This window comes from Triticum dicoccoides, chromosome 4A, assembly GCF_002162155.2.
Source record: "Triticum dicoccoides isolate Atlit2015 ecotype Zavitan chromosome 4A, WEW_v2.0, whole genome shotgun sequence".
NCBI classification, from domain to species: Eukaryota; Viridiplantae; Streptophyta; class Magnoliopsida; order Poales; family Poaceae; genus Triticum; species Triticum dicoccoides.
This window is the reverse complement of record NC_041386.1, coordinates 442,917,071-442,936,577: the sequence shown is the minus strand read 5'-3', so window position 1 is coordinate 442,936,577 and position 19,507 is coordinate 442,917,071. Positions and strand designations below refer to the sequence as shown.

The following is a 19,507-nucleotide window of genomic DNA, read 5'->3' as shown; positions in this document are numbered from 1 at the left end:
GTGGTACGGTAATCCAGTTCTGGAAGTCATGCTACTAGATCATGATGAACCTACGAACTATGAAGAAGCGATGGTGAGCCCAGATTCCGCAAAGTGGCTTGAAGCCATGAAATCTGAGATGGGATCCATGTATGAGAACAAAGTATGGACTTTGGTTGACTTGCCCGCTGATCGGCAAGCAATTGAGAATAAATGGATCTTCAAGAAGAAGACTGACGCTGACGGTAATATTATTGTCTACAAAGCTCGACTTGTCGCAAAAAGTTTTCGGCAAGTTCAAGGGATTGACTACGATGAGACCTTCTCACCCGTAGCGATGCTTAAGTCTGTCCGAATCATGTTAGCAATTGCCCATTTTATGATTATGAAATTTGGCAGATGGATGTCAAAACTGCATTCCTGAATGGATTTCTGGAAGAAGAATTGTATATGATGCAACTAGAAGGTTTTGTCGATCCAAAGGGAGCTAACAAAGTGTGCAAGCTCCAGCGATCCATTTATGGACTGGTGCAAGCCTCTCGGAGTTGGAATAAACGCTTTGATAGTGTGATCAAAGCATTTGGTTTTATACAGACTTTTGGAGAAGCCTGTATTTACAAGAAAGTGAGTGGGAGCTCTGTAGCATTTCTGATATTATATGTGGATAACATATTACTAATTGGAAATGATATAGAATTTCTGGATAGCATAAAGGGATACTTGAATAAAAGTTTTTCAATGAAAGACCTCGGTGAAGCTGCTTACATATTAGGCATTAAGATCTATAGAGATAGATCAAGACGCTTAATTGGACTTTCACAAAGCACATACCTTGACAAAATTTTGAAGAAGTTCAAAATGGATCAAGCAAAGAAAGGGTTCTTGCATGTGTTACAAGGTGTGAAGTTGAGTAAGACTCAATGCCCGACCACTGCAGAAGATGGAAAGAAAATGAAAGATGTTCCCTATGCTTCAGCCATAGGCTCTATCATGTATGCAATGCTGTGTACCAGACCTGATGTGTGCCTTGCTATAAGTTTAGCAGGGTGGTACCAAAGTAATCCAGGAGTGGATCACTGGACAGCGGTCAAGAACATCCTGAAATACCTGAAAAGGACTAAGGATATGTTTCTCGTATATGGAGGTGACAAAGAGCTCATCGTAAAAGGTTACGTTGATGCAAGCTTTGACACTGATCCGGACGATTCTAAATCGCAAACCGGATACGTGTTTACATTAAATGGTGGAGCTGTCAGTTGGTGCAGTTCTAAACAAAGCGTCGTAGCGGGATCTACATGTGAAGCAGAGTACATAGCTGCTTCAGAAGCAGCGAACGAAGGAGTCTAGATGAAGGAGTTCATATCCGATCTAGGTGTCATACCTAGTGCATCGGGTCCAATGAAAATCTTTTGTGACAATACGGGTGCAATTGCCTTGGCAAAGGAATCCAGATTTCACAAGAGGACCAAGCACATCAAGAGACGCTTCAATTCCATCCGGGATCTAGTCCAGGTGGGAGACATAGAGATTTGCAAGATACATACGGATCTGAATGTTGTAGACCCGTTGACTAAGCCTCTTCCACGAGCAAAACATGATCAGCACCAAGGCTCCATGGGTGTTAGAATCATTACTGTGTAATCTAGATTATTGACTCTAGTGCAAGTGGGAGACTGAAGGAAATATGCCCTAGAGGCAATAATAAAGTTATTATTTATTTCCTTATATCATGCTAAATGTTTATTATTCATGCTAGAATTGTATTAACCAGAAACATAATACATGTGTGAATACATAGACAAACTTAGTGTCACTAGTATGCCTCTACTTGACTAGCTCATTAATCAAAGATGGTTATGTTTCCTAACCATGAACAAGGTGTTGTTATTTGATTAACGAGGTCACATCATTAGTTGAATGATCTGATTGACATGACCCATTTCATTAGCTTAGCACCCGATCGTTTAGTATGTTGCTATTGCTTTCTTCATGACTTATACATGTTCCTATGACTATGAGATTATGCAACTCCCGTTTACTGGAGGAACACTTTGTGTGCTACCAAACGTCACAACGTAACTGGGTGATTATAAAGGAGCTCTACAGGTGTCTCCAAAGATAGATGTTGGGTTGGCGTATTTCGAGATTAGGATTTGTCACTCCGATTGTCGGAGAGGTATCTCTGGGCCCTCTCGGTAATGCACATCACATAAGCCTTGCAAGCATTGCAGCCAATGAGTTAGTTGCGAGATGATGTATTACGGAACGAGTAAAGAGACTTGCCGGTAACGATATTGAACTAGGTATTGGATACCGACGATCGAATCTCGGACAAGTAACATACCGATGACAAAGGGAACAACGTATGTTGTTATGCGGTCTGACCGATAAAGATCTTCGTAGAATATGTAGGAGCCAATATGGGCATCCAGGTCCCGCTATTGGTTATTGACTGGAGATGTGTCTCAGTCATGTCTGCATTATTCTCGAACCGTAGGGTCCGCACGCTTAACGTTATGATGACAGTTATTATAATTTATGCATTTTGATGTACCGAAGTTAGTTCGGAGTCCCAGATGTGATCACGGACATGACGAGGAGTCTCGAAATGGTCGAGACATAAAGATTGATATATTGGAAGCCTATGTTTGGATATCGGAAGTGTTCCGGGTGAAATCGGTATTTTACCGGAGTACCGGGAGGTTACCGGAACCCCTCGAGAGCTGTATGGGCCTTAGTGGGCTTTAGTGGAAAGGAGAAAGGGGCAGCCCAAGGTGGCCGCGCGCCTCCCCCCTCCCCTAGTCCTATTAGGACTAGGAGAGGTGGCCGGCCCCCCTCTCTCTCTTTCCCCCCCTCAAGGAGTCCTATTCCAACTAGGATTGGGGGGGGGATCCTACTCCCAGAGGGAGTAGGACTCTCCTGGCGCGCCCCCCTTGGCCGGCCAGCCCCTCCCCTTGGATCCTTTATATACGGAGGCAGGGGACACCCCTAGACACAGAAGTTGATCCTTGAGATCGTTCCTTAGCCGTGTGCGGTGCCCCCTGCCACTATATTCCACCTCGATCATATTGTAGCGGTGCTTAGGCGAAGCCCTGCGATAGTAGAACATCAAGATCGTCACCACGCCGTCATGCTGATGGAACTCCTCCCCGACGCTTTGCTAGATCGGAGCCCGGGGATCGTCATCGAGCTGTACGTGTGCTAAGAACTCAGAGGTGCCGGAGTAACCGTGCCTGGATCGGTCGGATCGGGAAGACGTACGACTACTTCCTCTACGTTGCGTCAACGCTTCCGCAGTCGGTCTGCGTGGGTACGTAGACAACACTCTCCCCTCTCGTTGCTATGCATCATCATGATCTTGCGTGTGCGTAGGAATTTTTTTGAAATTACTGCGTTCCCCAACACTTTCTACTAAACTTGGAAAAATTAAACTCATGAGATTCATCACCAAAATTAACACCAACAGTTTGTTCCTCACAATCTATCTTAGCATTAATGGTGTTCAAGAAAGGTCTATGAAAGATAATGGGACAAAAGTCATCTTGTGGGGAACCAAGAACAAGAAAATCAGTAGGGTATTTTATTTTCCCACACAAGACTTCAACATCTCTAACAATCCCAAGTGGTGTAATGGTGTTTCTATTTCAGCGGGTGCTATTTCATTCATAATTTCTTGATATAAGGTAAAGGGAATAGCACTCACGCTAGCACCTATGTCACACAAACCATGATAACAGTAATCTCCTATTTTAACTGAGACAACGGGCATCCCCAGAATGGGTCTATGTCTTTCCTCTTTATTAGGTTTGGCAATTCTTGTAGCTTCATTGCAGAAGTAAATAACATGCCCATCTATATTTTCTCCCAGGATATCTTTGACCATAGCTACACTAGGTTCTACTTTGATTTATTAGTAAGGTTTGGGTGTTCTAATATAACTTTTTTTGACCATAGTTGAAACTTTAGCATGTTCCTTTATCCTAATAGGGAAAGGCGGTTTCTCAATATAAGCAGTAGGAACAATTGGATCAACATTATAAAGTATAGTTTCTTCCTTAGCTAGTACCGGTTCATTAATTTCTTATTTAATAGGTGGGTGAAATTTAAACGACTTCTATTTAGGGAGATCAACATGAGTAGCAAATGATTCACAAAAGGAGGCTACTATCTCAGAGTCAGGTCCATATTTAGTGCTAAACTTTTGAAAAGCATTGGTATCCATAAAAGATTTAACACCATCATATTTAAGCTCAATACCTGACTTTTTACCTTCATCGAGTTCCCAATCTTCAGAGTTGTGTTTAATTCTTTCCAAAAGATCCCACCGGAATTCAATAGTCTTCTTCATAAAAGAACCAGCACAAGAAGTATCAAGCATGGATCGATCATTATGAGAAAGCCGAGCATAAAAATTCTGGACAATAATTTCCCTTGAGAGCTCATGATTGGGGCATGAATATAACATTGACTTCAGCCTCCCCCAAGCTAGAGCGACGCTTTCTCCTTCACAAGGCCAAAAATTATATATGTAATTCCGATCACGATGAACTAGATGCATAGGATAATTTTTTGGGTGGAACTCCAATTTCAATCAATTCCAATTCCAAGATCCAATATCATCGCATAGCCTATACCATGCCAATGCTCTTCCCTTCAAAGATAAGGTAAAACCTTCTTCTTAACATCATCTCCGGGTAAACCTGCAAGCTTAAACAATCCACAAATTTGTTCCACATATATCAAGTGCATATGAGGATGTTTGGTTCCATCTCCTGCATAAGGATTAGCTAGCAGTTGTTCTATCATACCTGAAGGAATTTCATATTCAATATTTTCAATAGGTGCAGTAGGTTGAGGGGTAGCTAATTTTGGTTCCATTCGAGGTGAAGATACCCCGAACAAACCCCTCAAAGGATTGTTTTCCATAGTAGCAAGTGACAATAAATTTCAGCACACTATATAAATGTTTCCTTACCAACTTCCACTTACCAAAGGCGCTTCACTCCCCGGCAATGGTGCTAGAAAATAGCCTTGATGACCCACAAGTATATGGGATCAATTGTAGCTCTTTTCGATAAGTAAGAGTGTCGAACCCAATGAGGAGCAGAAGGAAATGACAAGTGGTTTTCAGTAAGGTAATGTCTGTAGGTGCTGAAACTGTCAGTAGCAGAGTAGTTTGATAGCAAGATAATTTGTAACGAGCAAGTAACTATAGTAGTAACCAAAGTGCAGCAAGGTATCCCAATCCTTTTGAGGCAAAGGACATGCCAAAATAGTCTCTTATTATAAGCAAAGCATTCTTGAGGGTACACGGAAGTTTCATCTAGTCACTTTCATCATGTTGGTTCAATTTGTGTTCGCTACTTTTATAATCTGATATGTGGGTGGACCGGTGCTTAGGTGTTGTTCTTAGTTTAAAAAACCTCCTACTTATGATTAAACCTCCCGCAAGCATCCGCAACTACGAGAAAAGTATTAAGAATAAATTCTAACCATAGCATTAAACTTTTGGATCCAATCGGTCCCTTACGGAATAGCCAATAAACTAGGGTTTAAGCTTCTGTCACTCTCGCAACCCATCATCTAATTGCTACTCCACAATGCATTCCCTTAGGCCTAAATATGGTGAAGTGTCATGTATTCGACGTTCACATGACACCACTAAGGGAATCACAACATACATACTATCAAAATATCGAACACATATCAATTTCACATGATTACTTGCAACATGATTTCTCCCGTGACCTCAAGAACAAAAGTAACTACTCACAAATGATAATCATGCTCAAGATTAGAGGGGTATTAAATAGCATATTGGATCTGAACATATAATATTCCACCAAATAAACCATATAGTAATCAACTACAAGATGTAATCAACACTACTAGTCACCCACAAGCACCAATCTATAGTTTCGGTAACAAGATTGAACACAAGAGATGAACTAGGGTTTGAGATGAGATGGTGTTGTTGAAGATGTTGATGGAGATAGCCCTCCCCAAGATGGGAGAGTTGTTGGTGATGATGATGACGATGATTTCCCCCTCCGGGAGGGAAGTTCCCCCCGGCAGAATCGCTCCACCGGAGGGCAAAAGTGCTCCTGCCCAAGTTCCACCTTGAGATGGCAGCACTCCATCTCGAAAGTCCTCCCCATGTTTTTTTCTAGGTCAAAATGACTTATATACCAGAAGATAGGCACCAGAGGTGGGCCTGGGTGAGCACAACCCACCAGGGCGCGCCTGGGCTCCCTGGCGCGCCCAGATTGGTTATGCCCACCTGGTGGGCCTCCTCTGGTACTTATTTGCTCCAATATTCATCATATATTCCATAAAAATTCTTCGTGAAGTTTCAGTTTGTTTGGAGTTGTGCAGAATAGGTAGCCTGTCGTAGCTTTTCCAGGTCCAAATTTCCAACTGTTGGAATTCTCCCTATTTGTGTGTACCTTGCAAATTACTCCCTCCGTTCGGAAATACTTGTCCAAAGAATTGATGTATCTAGATGTATTTTAGTTTTAGATACACCCATTTGTATCCATTTCTATGACAAGTATTTCCGGACGGAGGGAGTATGAGATAAAAGGCATTAGAATTACTCCAAAAAGCATTATTATGCATAAAAACATCATAAATAATAGTAGGAAAACATGATGCAAAATGGACGTATCAGTCGTCATCGCAAACCCATCTTCACCGCCAATTTCATGATGCTCACCGCCAGGAGTGAGTAATTCCTTTGTAGGCTTGCTGGACGATGATGTGTTGGATGAGATTTATCATGTAATTGAATTAGTTTTGTTAGGGCTTGATCCCTAGTGTCCACTATGTTCTGAGATTGATGTTGCTATGACTTTGCTATGCTTAATGCTTGTCACTAGGGTCCAAGTGCCATGATTTCATATGTGAACATATTATGTTTTCATGAATATATGTGTGCTCTTGATCCTATCTTGCAAGTTATATGCACCTATTACGTGTTATGATCTGCATACCCCCAATGTGACAATAATTGGGATCTTTCCGGTGGTTACCGTAGTTTGAGGAGTTCATGTACTCACTAAGTGCTAATGCTTTATTCTGGTTCTATATTGAAAGGATGCTTTAATAACGCTTAGTTTCCTTATGGACCCCGCTGCCACCGGAGGGTAGGACAAAAGATGACATGCAAGTTCTTTTCCATAAGCACGTATGACTATATACAGAATACATGCCTACATTACATTAATGAATTGGAGCTAGTTCTGTGTCGCTCTAGGTTATAACTGTTGCATGATGAATATTATCCAACGCAATTATCTGTCACTGATCCAATGCTTACACTTTCATATATTGATCTTGGCTAAGTTACTTTCGTCGTTGTTGCTGTTACAATCACTACAAAATTGCTATTATTTCTATTGCTACTGTTACTGTTACTATACAACTACCTTACTAGTTTGGTATTGATCAGCTTGCTGCAGATATTAAGTCTTTCATGTGTGGTTGAATTGACAACTCAACTGCTAATACTTGCGAATATTCTTTGGCCCCCCTTGTGTCGAATCAACAAATTTGGGTTGAGTACTCTACCCTCGAAAACTGTTGCGATTCTCTATACTTGTGGGTTATCATCTTCCTAGTAGACCGTGTGCAGGTTTGTGGGATGAGAGATTACCTATCTTGGTTGGAGATGATTTTAATATTATTAGGAGGAGAGACGAAAAGAACAACAATAACTTTGATGGCAGATGGTCATTCATGTTTAACACTATCATTGAAAGTGTATACCTGAGAGAGATAGAACTCTTAGGCAGAAAGTTTACTTGGGGAAACACACTGCCGAATCCAACTTACAGGAAGTTGGATCGAGTTATCACTAGTATTGAATGGGAGCAGATGTTTCCTCTGGTGACAGTCCAAGCCTTACAAAGAGGAATTTCTGACCATACCTCGCTGCTTGTTGACTCTGGGGAAGCAACACATGCGGGAAACAAGAACATCATTTCTTTCGAACTAGCATGGTTTAAGTGAGAGAGCTTCATTGATCTGATTGCTAGAGAATGGGCTAAGGCCTTAGGAGGGAGGTCGAATACTGAGCGATGGCAAAATAATATTAGGTACTTGAGGTAGTTTCTGAGGGGTTATGCTAAAAATGCCAGCGGAATTTATAAGGTGGAAAAGTAAAAGCTTATACATCTCATAAATGAGCTTGATCTTAAGGCTGAATCCATCTTAATGGATGCGGATGAACGAGCATCTAAAACAGAGGTTGAGCAAAGATTGCAACAACTTCTTAGAGAGGAAGAGATGAAATGGGCACTAAGAGCTAAAGTGTGGAAGGTCGTCCAAGGGGACGACAATACCTAGTTCTTCCATATGATTGCAAATAGAAAACATAGAAATAAGAAAATTTTCTAGCTTGAGCAGGATGAGGGTACAACTATAGGACACAAGAACCTAAAATTGCATATCTCTAATTACTATAAATAACTATTTGAGGCTCCCGATGACAATTTTGTGTCTATGGATGAGCACTTGGTTGGGGATATTCCTCAGCTCGGGACAACCGAGAATGATATTTTATCCACACCATTCACGGAGAAAGAGGTGTTTGAGGCCATATCATAGATGAAAAATAATAAGGCTTGAGGCGCGGATGGCTTCCCAAATAATTTTATAAAAAATGCTGGCACATCATTAAAGGCGACCTTGTGCCGAAGTTCCATGACTTGTTTAGCGGCCATCTGCAGCTATTCCGCCTAAACTTTGCGATGATAACGTTGTTGCCAAAGGAGGAGGCAGTATGTACTGAGCAGTTCTGACTAATCTGTCTGCTCAATGTGAGCTTTAATTTTTTTACTCCCTTAGTCTTTATTTACTCTACATATTATAGTTGGTTGAAGTCAAACTTCATAAAGTTTGACCAAGTTTATAAAAAAAGTACAAACATTTACTATAACAAATCTATATGATGTGAAAGTACGTTCAATAATAAATCTAATGATATTGATTTGTTATTTTATATGTTAATATTTTTGTTTATAAATTTTGTCAAAGTTTACAAAGCTTGACTTTGACTAAAGCTAATACGCGGACTAAATAAAAATGGAGGGAGTACTAAAGTTGGGACAAACCGACTGATGCGGATTGCACATAGTGTGGTGCAACCAACTCAAACGGCTTTTATGCCAGGCAAAAACATACTAGAGGGTGTGGTTGTCCTACATGAAACACTACACGAGATCCACTCGAAGAAACTGAAAGCATATGATAAAGTTAAATGACCGTTTCTCCAGCAGACCTTACGTATGAAGGGTTTTGACGGTTCTTGGCGGAAACAGGTTGATTCATTTGTACAAAAAGACAGTGTCGGGATTAAAGTGAATGATGACATAGGTCACTACTTCCAGACACACAAGGGTCTAAGACAGGGGGACCCGATGTCTCCTATCTTGTTCAACATTGTAGCGGATATGTTGGCAATTCTCATAGGTAGAGCTAAAGAGGAAGGCCAAGTAGGAGGACTAGTACCACATCTAGTAGATGGTGGGGTGTCCATACTACAATACGCTGATGATACCATAATTTTCATGGAACATGATTGGGCAAAGGCTAGAAATATGAAGTTTGTGTTATGCCTATTCGAACAATTGTCAGGATTGAAGATTAACTTTAATAAGAGCGAATTGTTTTGTTTTGGGAGAGTCAAAGATGAACTAGATGCTTACAAACAACTGTTCGGATGCGAACTGGATACCCTACCGTTTAGTTATCTGGGCATACCCATTCATCATCACAAGCTTTCTAATAAGGAGTGAAAGTGTATTGAAGATCGTTTTGAAAAGAAACTAAGCTGCTGGAAGGGTAAGCTTATGTCATGTGGAGGTCAGCTAGTAGTAATAAATTCAGTGCTTACGAATATGTCGATGTTCCTTTGTTCCTTCTTTGAAAATGCCTGTAGGGCAACGAAAAAGGTTGGACTTTTATCGAGCACAATTCTATTGGTAGAGTGATGAACTAAGGAGGAAATATGGGCTTACTAAATGGGACATCATTTGTAGGAGTAAAATTCCATGTGTATGTATGCATGGATACGTATGCCTTCTTCTCGTCGAGGATTACAAAATGCCAATTTTTAACCTCACAATAATGCACCAAATTTTTAGAGGTATGACACCATTGGGGTTCCCATGAACGTTGTCACAGTTGTTGGATCCCAATAATAATTTTCTATGCACACTGAAGAGTTTCACTAGTCAATTACTCCGAGTTGAATCAATATATACGTATGATGCTCAGTACGAACTGCATTTCTTTTTGAGACACAAGACGACACGCTAGGAGCCTCTCACACTGCACTCCACCGCACGCGCATACCACACGGTATAGGACGATAATAATAATACTGAAAGATGAGGTGAACTTGACTAGTTATTTCCTCCTTAGGGGAGACAGCAGGAGAGCTACTACTTATATTTTCTTACATTGACTTGCTCAATGCAAGTCGTTCGTCACTGGCGGTACTATACTAGTCTTTTCTTCTGCAGGTACTAGTCGTTCGATATGCAAGTCTTGGTCATTCATATCTTCGCTAACTAACTAAGCCACTAGCTATTCCTGGCTAGAAACAAGTGGAGAATAATGCGCAAAAAAAAAAACAAGTGGAGAATACACAAGATTCGACACGCTTAAGTGTTTCCATATGCAGTGGCATACGTTCGATCGAGCTTACCAACACGTCATTATTCACACGTCGCTTCAAGATCGTCCGCAGCTTCCCTGAAACTTCCGGCAACCATATCTTCACGCAACGCGCGCGTCGGATGCAAAGCACTTACACCGATGTGACGTGGTGTTCGCTGCGTCACGAGCGGGATATGTACACGATTCCCCGCGCCGGACGAGCACGGAAATTTCGGGGCTGCCACATGTCCGAACACTTGCATTCATAAACCACCTTGACCCTGACCCTCGTCAACGTTATACTCGTGGTAGTATTAGGTTAGTCATAGTGGAAGTAACTTAGCAAGTAACATAGCGCATTTCGAAAAAAAATTACTTATATGGCATGTAGCTAATAAAAAGTGGTAACATAATATATTACTGTAACATAGCGTTTTCCAAGACAAGATGAGTCTACAAGCTAATTAATAAAGTCTTCTATGACACTACTACTATGTTACTTTGCATTATGAAGGTAATAATTTAGACTAGTGTCATATGTATGACACTAATATAAGTTACTCCCTACTATGACCAGCCTTAGCTTAGCTGAAGAATCGGATCGTATCCACCTTAAACCTCCGGCATGAACGCTTCATTCGCGCCTATATATAAGCAATGCATCGGCCTCACACTAAAACATTCCACACTTATATTGTCCATCACTAGCAGAATAGCAAAACGTCTGTAAGCAGCACGTGTACACGTTGATCTAGCTCGCTAGTATAACAATGGACGTGGCCAGTGGTGATGCACGGTCGCCGATCAAGTTGATAGAGCTGCTGCTTAAGCTATCTTCGCCGGCAGCGTCTAGCAGGGTGATCGGCAAGAACAAGCGGGTGCAGCTGCAGGCCGCCGGCGGCGCCTACGAGTGCCGGACGTGCGGCCGCCGGTTCGCCACGTTCCAGTCGCTGGGCGGCCACCGGACCAGCCACAAGCGGCCGCGGGTGCGCGCGCACGGCCTCGATCTCCTGCTCGGCGCGCGCCCAGGCAAGGCCAGGGCCCCGGTGCAGCTGCACCGCTGCGGCACGTGCGGCCAGGCGTTCCCCACGGGGCAGGCGCTCGGCGGGCACATGCGCCGCCACAGGCCGGCCGTGGCCGCCGCGACGTGGACGGAGACGGCCACGTCGTCGTCGACCTCGTGCCTCTCTGTGTCTGGTCAGCATGACGATGCCGATTGGCCTACTTTAATACAGTTTATATGAGGGATTAGTGCTACTGTCTATAAGTTGGCATTGGTTGATTTGTAGTGGTTTGCTTTGCTCTACTCTCGGTGAATGCATGCACTCTACTACACGGTATAAATGTTTATTGTAATACTCGCAAAAAAAATCTATTGCAGTGCCAATACGCGCACATGTGTGATGTAATAATAAATCAAAGAACTCAGTTTGAAATCGCCTACGTCAGGTGATCTATTTCGCTTGGAGATGTGCTTAATAACAAAACAAAAAAGCATTTTCTCCCTTTTTGTGTGAATAGGTGCGCAATTTTCGATCATCCATTTCTAAGCCGAGACTCATCTACACCTGCTCAAGGAAATTTTTATAAAAAAATTCAAAACAATTAAAAAATCCATCTTTTTACATGATAGGTAATTTGGTGCGTGAGGTGCGCTTCAAATTTCAAAACATTTGGACGTATGAGTAACTCTCAGCAAAAAAGAAATATTGGGCTCAGAACAGTACATAAACAGTAAAAAAATTACAAACCCCAAATCTGTCTTTTTTGGAGAGCTACTCAGATGTCAAATGATCTGAAATTTTGGAGTGGCTCACACACAAAATTATCTACCATGATTTTTTGTGGATTTTTTTTTAAAAATCTACTATTTATTTTGATTTTTTTTCCCATCGTGGATGCAGATGAGCCAGGGCACGCATATTGTGGCTCACAAATTACTGAAAAACTTCATATTGGTATCACCCACATTTGACTTTGCCTGGACACGCATAAAATATTTGCAGCCAAGGCGTGTCTAGCTCTAGCTAATACTGCTAAACAATTCCACAGTGTTGTCGCAGATGAAATTGATAAGCAAACCATTCCAAAATATGCCATAAAGTACTTTGCTACAAAACATTACCGTTAATATAGCTTGCACTCATACAGTTTTAATGAAAAATCATCGCTGCTTTGGATGACACTCAAATTTACTTGATAGCTACTCCATATGTCCGGTAAAAAGTGTATATATAGAAATTTTAGGACAAATTATGCAGTGAAGTAAAAATGCATTGGAAAGATGCAAGCCACCATCTTTCTTTTTATTATTATCGAACCCTCAATGAGCTAAGTGCATGTAGAAATTAAGAAGACCATGTGTAAAATAGTACTGGTTTTGATTATTATGTGATGAGAGAAGCATTGTTTTCTATTTTAAAGTGCATTATGAAGATAGGAGTACACTCTTTTATGGATAAATTTTAAATCCAAACGTACACTCTTTATCAAATGGAGGGAGTACAAAGATGTAGACATACTTACACATCTAGAATCAACTCTTGCTGTATTATAAAAAAAGGGATCAAGGTCGCCGAAAATACATACCAAAGTATCAAATCCAGCCCTTTGCTCGTCATAACTCATGCGTTGGTCGAAGTTTAGGTAGGCATCAGATCGATTGGAACTACCTATCATGGCGACACGATAGCCGATGGTTTGTACACGTAATGGTGACCCGATCTTTCATGACAACGCATGGTTTGCAAAATTTTCCCTTGTCCTCCTTGCAGCCTCTAATCTCAGTTTCTATGTGCTGCACGATCAGTACACTAACAAAGATAATGACCTTCTTAGATTAGCACGTAGGTATCTACTAAGAAACATGCCTGTGTGTTGTAATGGGAGAAAAAAACAACATCACAACTCATCACCCCACATACAATCTACTTCATCCACTTGAACATGGTACCCCATTTGTCTCGTAGGGATCCTCCTTTCCGCCATCACCGACGTAGGTCGTAAACCTTGTCACAATGTGTCTGAGCGCGGTCAAGGCGATGAACTTGGCCATAACACTGTCATTGAACCACACCGGCACAATAGAACGTTTATAACTTAAAAAAAAACTAATCTTATTGAGCTATACCGTGAGGGCTGCCTGCCTTCCAAGAATTGCTTCCTGATGTTCGTGCATGGTAAAATTTGTATAAGATCAACCTTCAAATTTTGAGTACAGTAGATGAACAAAATGATGAAACGTAATTATTAGCAACAGAAATCTGATAACAAGTCACCTAATGATATACACATTTCCATCTGGAAATCTTCATTACATATTACTTCAAAAATAATATCATCTGCCCATTAAGAACGAACTGAGATTTATCGAGAAACCACTCAGCAGTAGGGTAATACAATTTGTTCACATTGACAACGTATTCTTCTATTTCCTCTTGAGAATTAAGAAAGATACTAATCCAAAACTTATTCTTTTACATCCACATCATACATCTATGTAGGCAGATCAAGCCAGTGGGAGTGATACAAATCAAAAAGCGGCTAATCAATCAGTGTGTCTACCTCTCGCCAAAGTATGGCTCATGTGTGCTCTCCTAAACAACCTCACCCTTCTTGGATAGGACATCGAGTTCATGATCAATTCCTACGATATCCTACGAACTTCAAGACAAACCCAAAAAACTGCATACATGTTTCTTTCATGGAATAAACAACAGATGCGATCACAAGGAGATGCGCTACTAAACTGAACCGGTAAACAATGTCGATTTGAGCTCGTGCATTGCGATGGGAGAAAATGACAGTATGCAGAACCAACTCCGTCGTAGGGTTGAGTGCTCGGGGTGCAGAACCAATATGGTTGAATGGCACCAGAGCAGAGCTAGTTGAGACCAGTGCGTCAGTGTCTTTACATTTTCCTGATAGTATATTTGAATTATCAATAGTAACTTATTGGTATTTCTGGTGCAAGCAATAAATAAGTAGTTGCAAGGATACCAAATACATACATTAATCCACTACTCAATACATACTGGATCATAGTGCTAAAGTATGTTTTTACTTAAAGAGTTTACATCTTTGTTAGATGATATGATATAAAGCAAAACACGTGTTCTCAGGCAAGAGCATAGAGCATTTGTATTGGTGTGCATATGACACAATTACACGGCAAGGCAACAGACTTTAGCATTAGTAGTGGTGTGGATACTACACAATCACAAAATGTAGTACACAAGTGTATGTTTACTGATGGAATGCCAAACATATGCATCTCCATCAGGCATTTGTGCTAGTAAAGAGAGAGAAAGGGAAACTGAATTAGTTTACCCAACATTTAAACATAGAAAATAAGAAGGAAAACTGAGGCACAGGTAAAAAAAGAGAGGAAAAACCGAGACACCAGTCACCACCTCATTGATGAGGTTAATTATATTTGAGACACCACTATGTCCATCACACCTCCAGAATCTGCGAGAGGACCCTCGTGCAGAAGCAAGGGGATCAAGCTCATCGGAGAAAATTACTCATGGGCGTGCTGATCTAACCTGAAATTGACAGTGAAAACTGAAAAGCTGAGTAATATGTGCATATTTGATGGCAATTACATGGCTTGTGGAGATGGATATACCTTCTCAAAGATGTCCCTGATATTCTTCTCTGATTCTCCAACATACATGTTTATCAGTTCTGGACCTTTTACGCTAAGAAAGTTTAATGAGCACTCGGTTGCTACGGCTTTCGCATGTAATGTCCAAAAATTCAAAGCAAAACATCCCAGTGAGCATGTATTATGTTGTTGTTGGATACAACTAACTTTTGAAAAAAATAGGAATGAAATCTCAATTCAGACAAAGTATAAAACAAGAAGAAGTAATGTCTATAGAACCTCGGAACCTTTTCACAAATTAGGCGCCAGAACTAACTCCTACGTGTAGCTATGATCCAGAGCACCAGATCAATCAATCTTTGAATATGACAGTGTCTGCGATGGCCATGAGCGGGCCAAGGCAGTCAGGCGCAAACATGTGCTCATAGGTGCAGCTCAGCGATGAGCCGTAGCGACACCTCTGACGCGGCATACATGTGCGGACCGTTGTCGCGCGTGAGCATGTACCGCGTGCAGCCGGCAGGTTCAGCCATATTGAGCATCGTCGGTAAATATTACTCCTGCAGGTAGCTAATATCGAATATAAGAATCTGAATCCAAGAAAGGCACACCAATATAGCTCTTTCACCATGGGCACTAATAAGAAGCTATTGTTAGTGTCTCCAAGAAACAAAAATAATTCACCATAGTACAGAATTCTCAAATCCAATGATGCATGAAGCTCGCTGCCTAGTAATGCTCATTTTCACTGAAGTTTGATGCTACCCTGAATATATCTACAACGGTGAGCACTGCACTTTGTTTGCCGGTCCTGCTGCAATCAAATTTGTCAACATCCATTACCCAGTCCGATCCATAAAGACTCTAACTTTCTCAAGGGGATTACAATTTATGGGCCAAATAGTTTCAGATTTAGGAAGAAACTCATAGTACGTGTTGCCGTCAAGCCGGTTGACTTAAAGTTCCTGCACCAAGAAACAATTATCAATTCACGATTTAACTAATCCAGACCAAAACAGATCAAATGAGCTCGCCTAATTATGATACACAATCCTAATCCCCTCTGCAAGTAGGCAGCAACTTTCTCTGCCTACAACCGCCCGCTTCCTATGCCAATAGAACGCGCACGTCAAGCCACCCACGTCACATGCACGTCCAGCCGGCTGGAGTATAGTACGGATAACACATATGCGAGGGGGCTGAAGATCCACCCGTGGCAGAGCAAGATGAAGGTGAAATCGATCCCAGAGGAGGAAGAGCTAGCTTTCGTCGGCAACCAAGATGACTATGATGCAGAGGATGTCAAGTCGGGCAGCATGGAGCTGGAGACATGGTGGAGGCGGCCGATGGCAGAGAGCAAAGACCTGTACGCGGCCGACGGGCGATAGTAGAGTTGGATGCAGCCGCTGACATGATGCCGCCGTACAGGGATGGCCGAACGCCAAGGGACGCCTTGCTGGCCGCCATGGTGGGCAAGGCGGTGACGGAGAGTGTCGAGCTGGTGGATCCGAAGGGAGGACGGATCTGGCAGCCGCCGGGTGCTACCGACTGGATGCATCGGAGAGAGAGGAGGGGATCGAGATTTTTTTTACGCAGTGTGGGCTTCGTCCTCTGTGGGATGTGTCATAAGAAGAACGAGTATGGAAAAAAAGGACACAATTTTTTCACTTGGAGGTGGCATACATTGTAACTTCCTTCAACTACAGGGGTAATTCTACGACAAACGGGAAGAAGCTCTTTTGTTTTATTACACGTAATAGATCTGAGTCGTCGATCCTTATGGTAGCATAAAATCAACGGATATAAAAAGGTGACGTATAGAGAACTATGAAAGCCTTCGTCTTTTAATATTAGGTAAAGATATGAAAATCAATCTTTGGTTGCTAGTTAATTTCTCAATGAAAAATCAATAAAATATCACAATTGGGAAGCCCGAAACATGGATGTTTTCTAACTTCATTTAATAATTCACAATAAACGATCTCCATGTATATGGACAAAGGGTGCGCCTAGAGCACATCTACATGTGACATAATTAAGTCACATCTAAGGATGATGTCATTTGTTTTTGTTATTCCTTTCTTTTGTAGGTTGTCCTAATTGTTTCTTTTAGGGGGTAAAGCACATTTATTCAATAATCATAGAGTTTGGGATACAAATAATTTCAGGAGTTCCCACCAGCCACACATATCTCCTACGCTCTAAAGAAACCACTGTCGTCAGACCATGGCGCCCCTCTCCCTTGTCGTTGGAGCGGCAGGCGGAAGGAGAGGGGACGAAAATTGTGAATTTTTATTCAAATGCCATGAATATTTAGATATTTTTTTTTCAAATTCTTGATTTTTTTTCTAAATTTTGTGAACTTTTTCAAATCCATGAACTTTTTTGAAAATCGTGATCTTTTTTCAAATTCGTGAACTTTTCAAGTTAGTGAACTTTTTTTCAATTTCATAGACTTTTTTAAGTCTGCTAACTTTTTTCAAACTCACCATCTTTTTCCAATTCCCAAACTTTTTTCAATTTCATGAACTTTTTGGAATACATGTACTTTTTCGATTTCATGGAGTTTTTTTGAATAGGTGGACTTTTTTGCATGTGATTTATTTAATCTGTGAACTTACCAAAAAAATCACATTTTTCAGTAAAAAAAAACATGTTTTCCCAAAATGTTTCAAAATCGAAGCGATAAAGTAAACAAAAAATATGTTGTGAAATAAATAGCGCGGCTATAGTTGTTATTAAATTATTTGTGATGCAGCCAGTTAAGTATCTGTAGTGGTTAGCCAAACATGTACAGGAACGTAACCGCGCAAGTTAGATTCCTCTAGGAGAGCCAATTTTTTTTAGCGCTGCATGTTCGTGGCCTAGCCCACAAGGCGTTGCAGTGAGCGTCGTTCCTTTTCATGGCGCTAAAGCCACGGAATAGGAGGTCTCGACAATGAACGAGATGAGAGTGGTTGCCAGGCCAGGCCAGTTCCATGGGTAGGTGGCTAACTAGTTGGGGCATACGTTGTTTCTTTCTTATAGGGACCGACTAGGTGTCAATCGACTGAAATTTATATTCTGTCAGTCACTTTTCTATGTAGGTGTGAACATGCGCAGCCACAGGAAAAAAGCCTAATAAGGCCGGCCGCAACTATGCCTTCGAGATTTGGATTGTGTGCGCGCCCGAGAGAGAGCACGCTCATGAGAGATGGTGTTGTGCACAGACATGAGAGAGAGACAGAGACAGTGAGAGCTACTGAGAGAGATTTGTGATGTGTGCATGTATGTGAAAAAAATGAGAGACAGACTGCATGCATGGCGGAGAAGTTTAATAAGAGAGGGAGTCACAGTGTGAGGTAATTTTCCTTTTTGACCGCGATGGTTTAAATGCGGCCAAAACAAAGTATGTATGTCCCACAACTTGCTACAGTATACCTGCAGTCTAGATGCAGTGTTATTTAGAGAAAAATACCTGAGAAAAAGTCTAGCATGAGTCTGCCACAAAGCTAAAACACTAATAATGATAAAATATGCACACAATTTACCCATAATTATGCTTTTTGATAATATGCAATAATAAGCATATAATGGTGAAGTTTCGCCAAAAGGAAGATTGCTAAGAAAAAAATGAATTAGTGGCGTTGGCATTACTCTTAAACTAGAAAGAAAATAAAATATAAGCTGAAATAAAATAAAAATAAAGAAGTTTTCTAAGGACAAAAAAATTAGTGGCATTTGTATTACCTTTCAGGAAGAATAAAAATGAAACAAAACTAAATAAACAACGGCAAAATTTGCACACAATTTACACTTAAATTGCGTTTTTTCACAATATGCAATAATAAGCATATATTACACTTAAATTGTGCTTTTTAACAATGTACAGACAAAATTTGAACAAATGAATAAGTGACAATGCTACTGCCTTTTAAGAAGAGAGAAAGTGAAATAAACACCAAAACAAAAATAAAATATGATGTTTTCCAACGAAGAATTTATAGTGACATTTATATTAACCTTTACAAATGAACAAAAATCTAATACAACAAATGTAAAATTTGCACACAATTTATACAAAATTGCGCCTTTTATAATATGCAAGGATAAGCATATAATTGCGGAATTTACACAAAATAGAAGTTTCCAAAGAAGGGATGAATTACTGGAATTTGTATTACCCTTAAAAAGAAAGAAATGAAAATGTAAATGCCACTAATGAAATATTATAAAAACAAAATAATGAAACCCTTTAAGAAGAATGATAAAACAACA

General features: G+C 40.8%; 1 protein-coding gene and 1 long non-coding RNA gene across 2 annotated transcripts; one reads left to right on the top strand and one right to left on the bottom strand.

Annotated features, from left to right (window-relative positions):
• The first annotated feature begins 11,335 nt into the window (after positions 1-11,335).
• LOC119288948 (zinc finger protein ZAT11-like) lies at positions 11,336-12,050 on the top strand. The gene has a single exon (XM_037568410.1). It carries the CDS (start codon positions 11,412-11,414, stop codon positions 11,883-11,885), a length of 474 nt encoding a protein of 157 aa, XP_037424307.1. The 5' UTR covers positions 11,336-11,411; the 3' UTR covers positions 11,886-12,050.
• A 2,048-nt stretch (positions 12,051-14,098) lies between these two features.
• LOC119286072 lies at positions 14,099-16,884 on the bottom strand. Its single transcript, XR_005140258.1, has 2 exons — positions 15,272-16,884; positions 14,099-15,188 (listed from the first exon to the last, which is right to left on the bottom strand). It is a non-coding gene; the product is annotated as an uncharacterized LOC119286072 (long non-coding RNA).
• Positions 16,885-19,507: the final 2,623 nt, after the last annotated feature.

Bases quoted from the DNA above. Each gene is read 5' to 3' on its own strand.
- LOC119288948 (XM_037568410.1), top strand. From the start codon at position 11,412: ATGGACGTGGCCAGTGGTGATGCACGGTCGCCGATCAAGTTGATAGAG.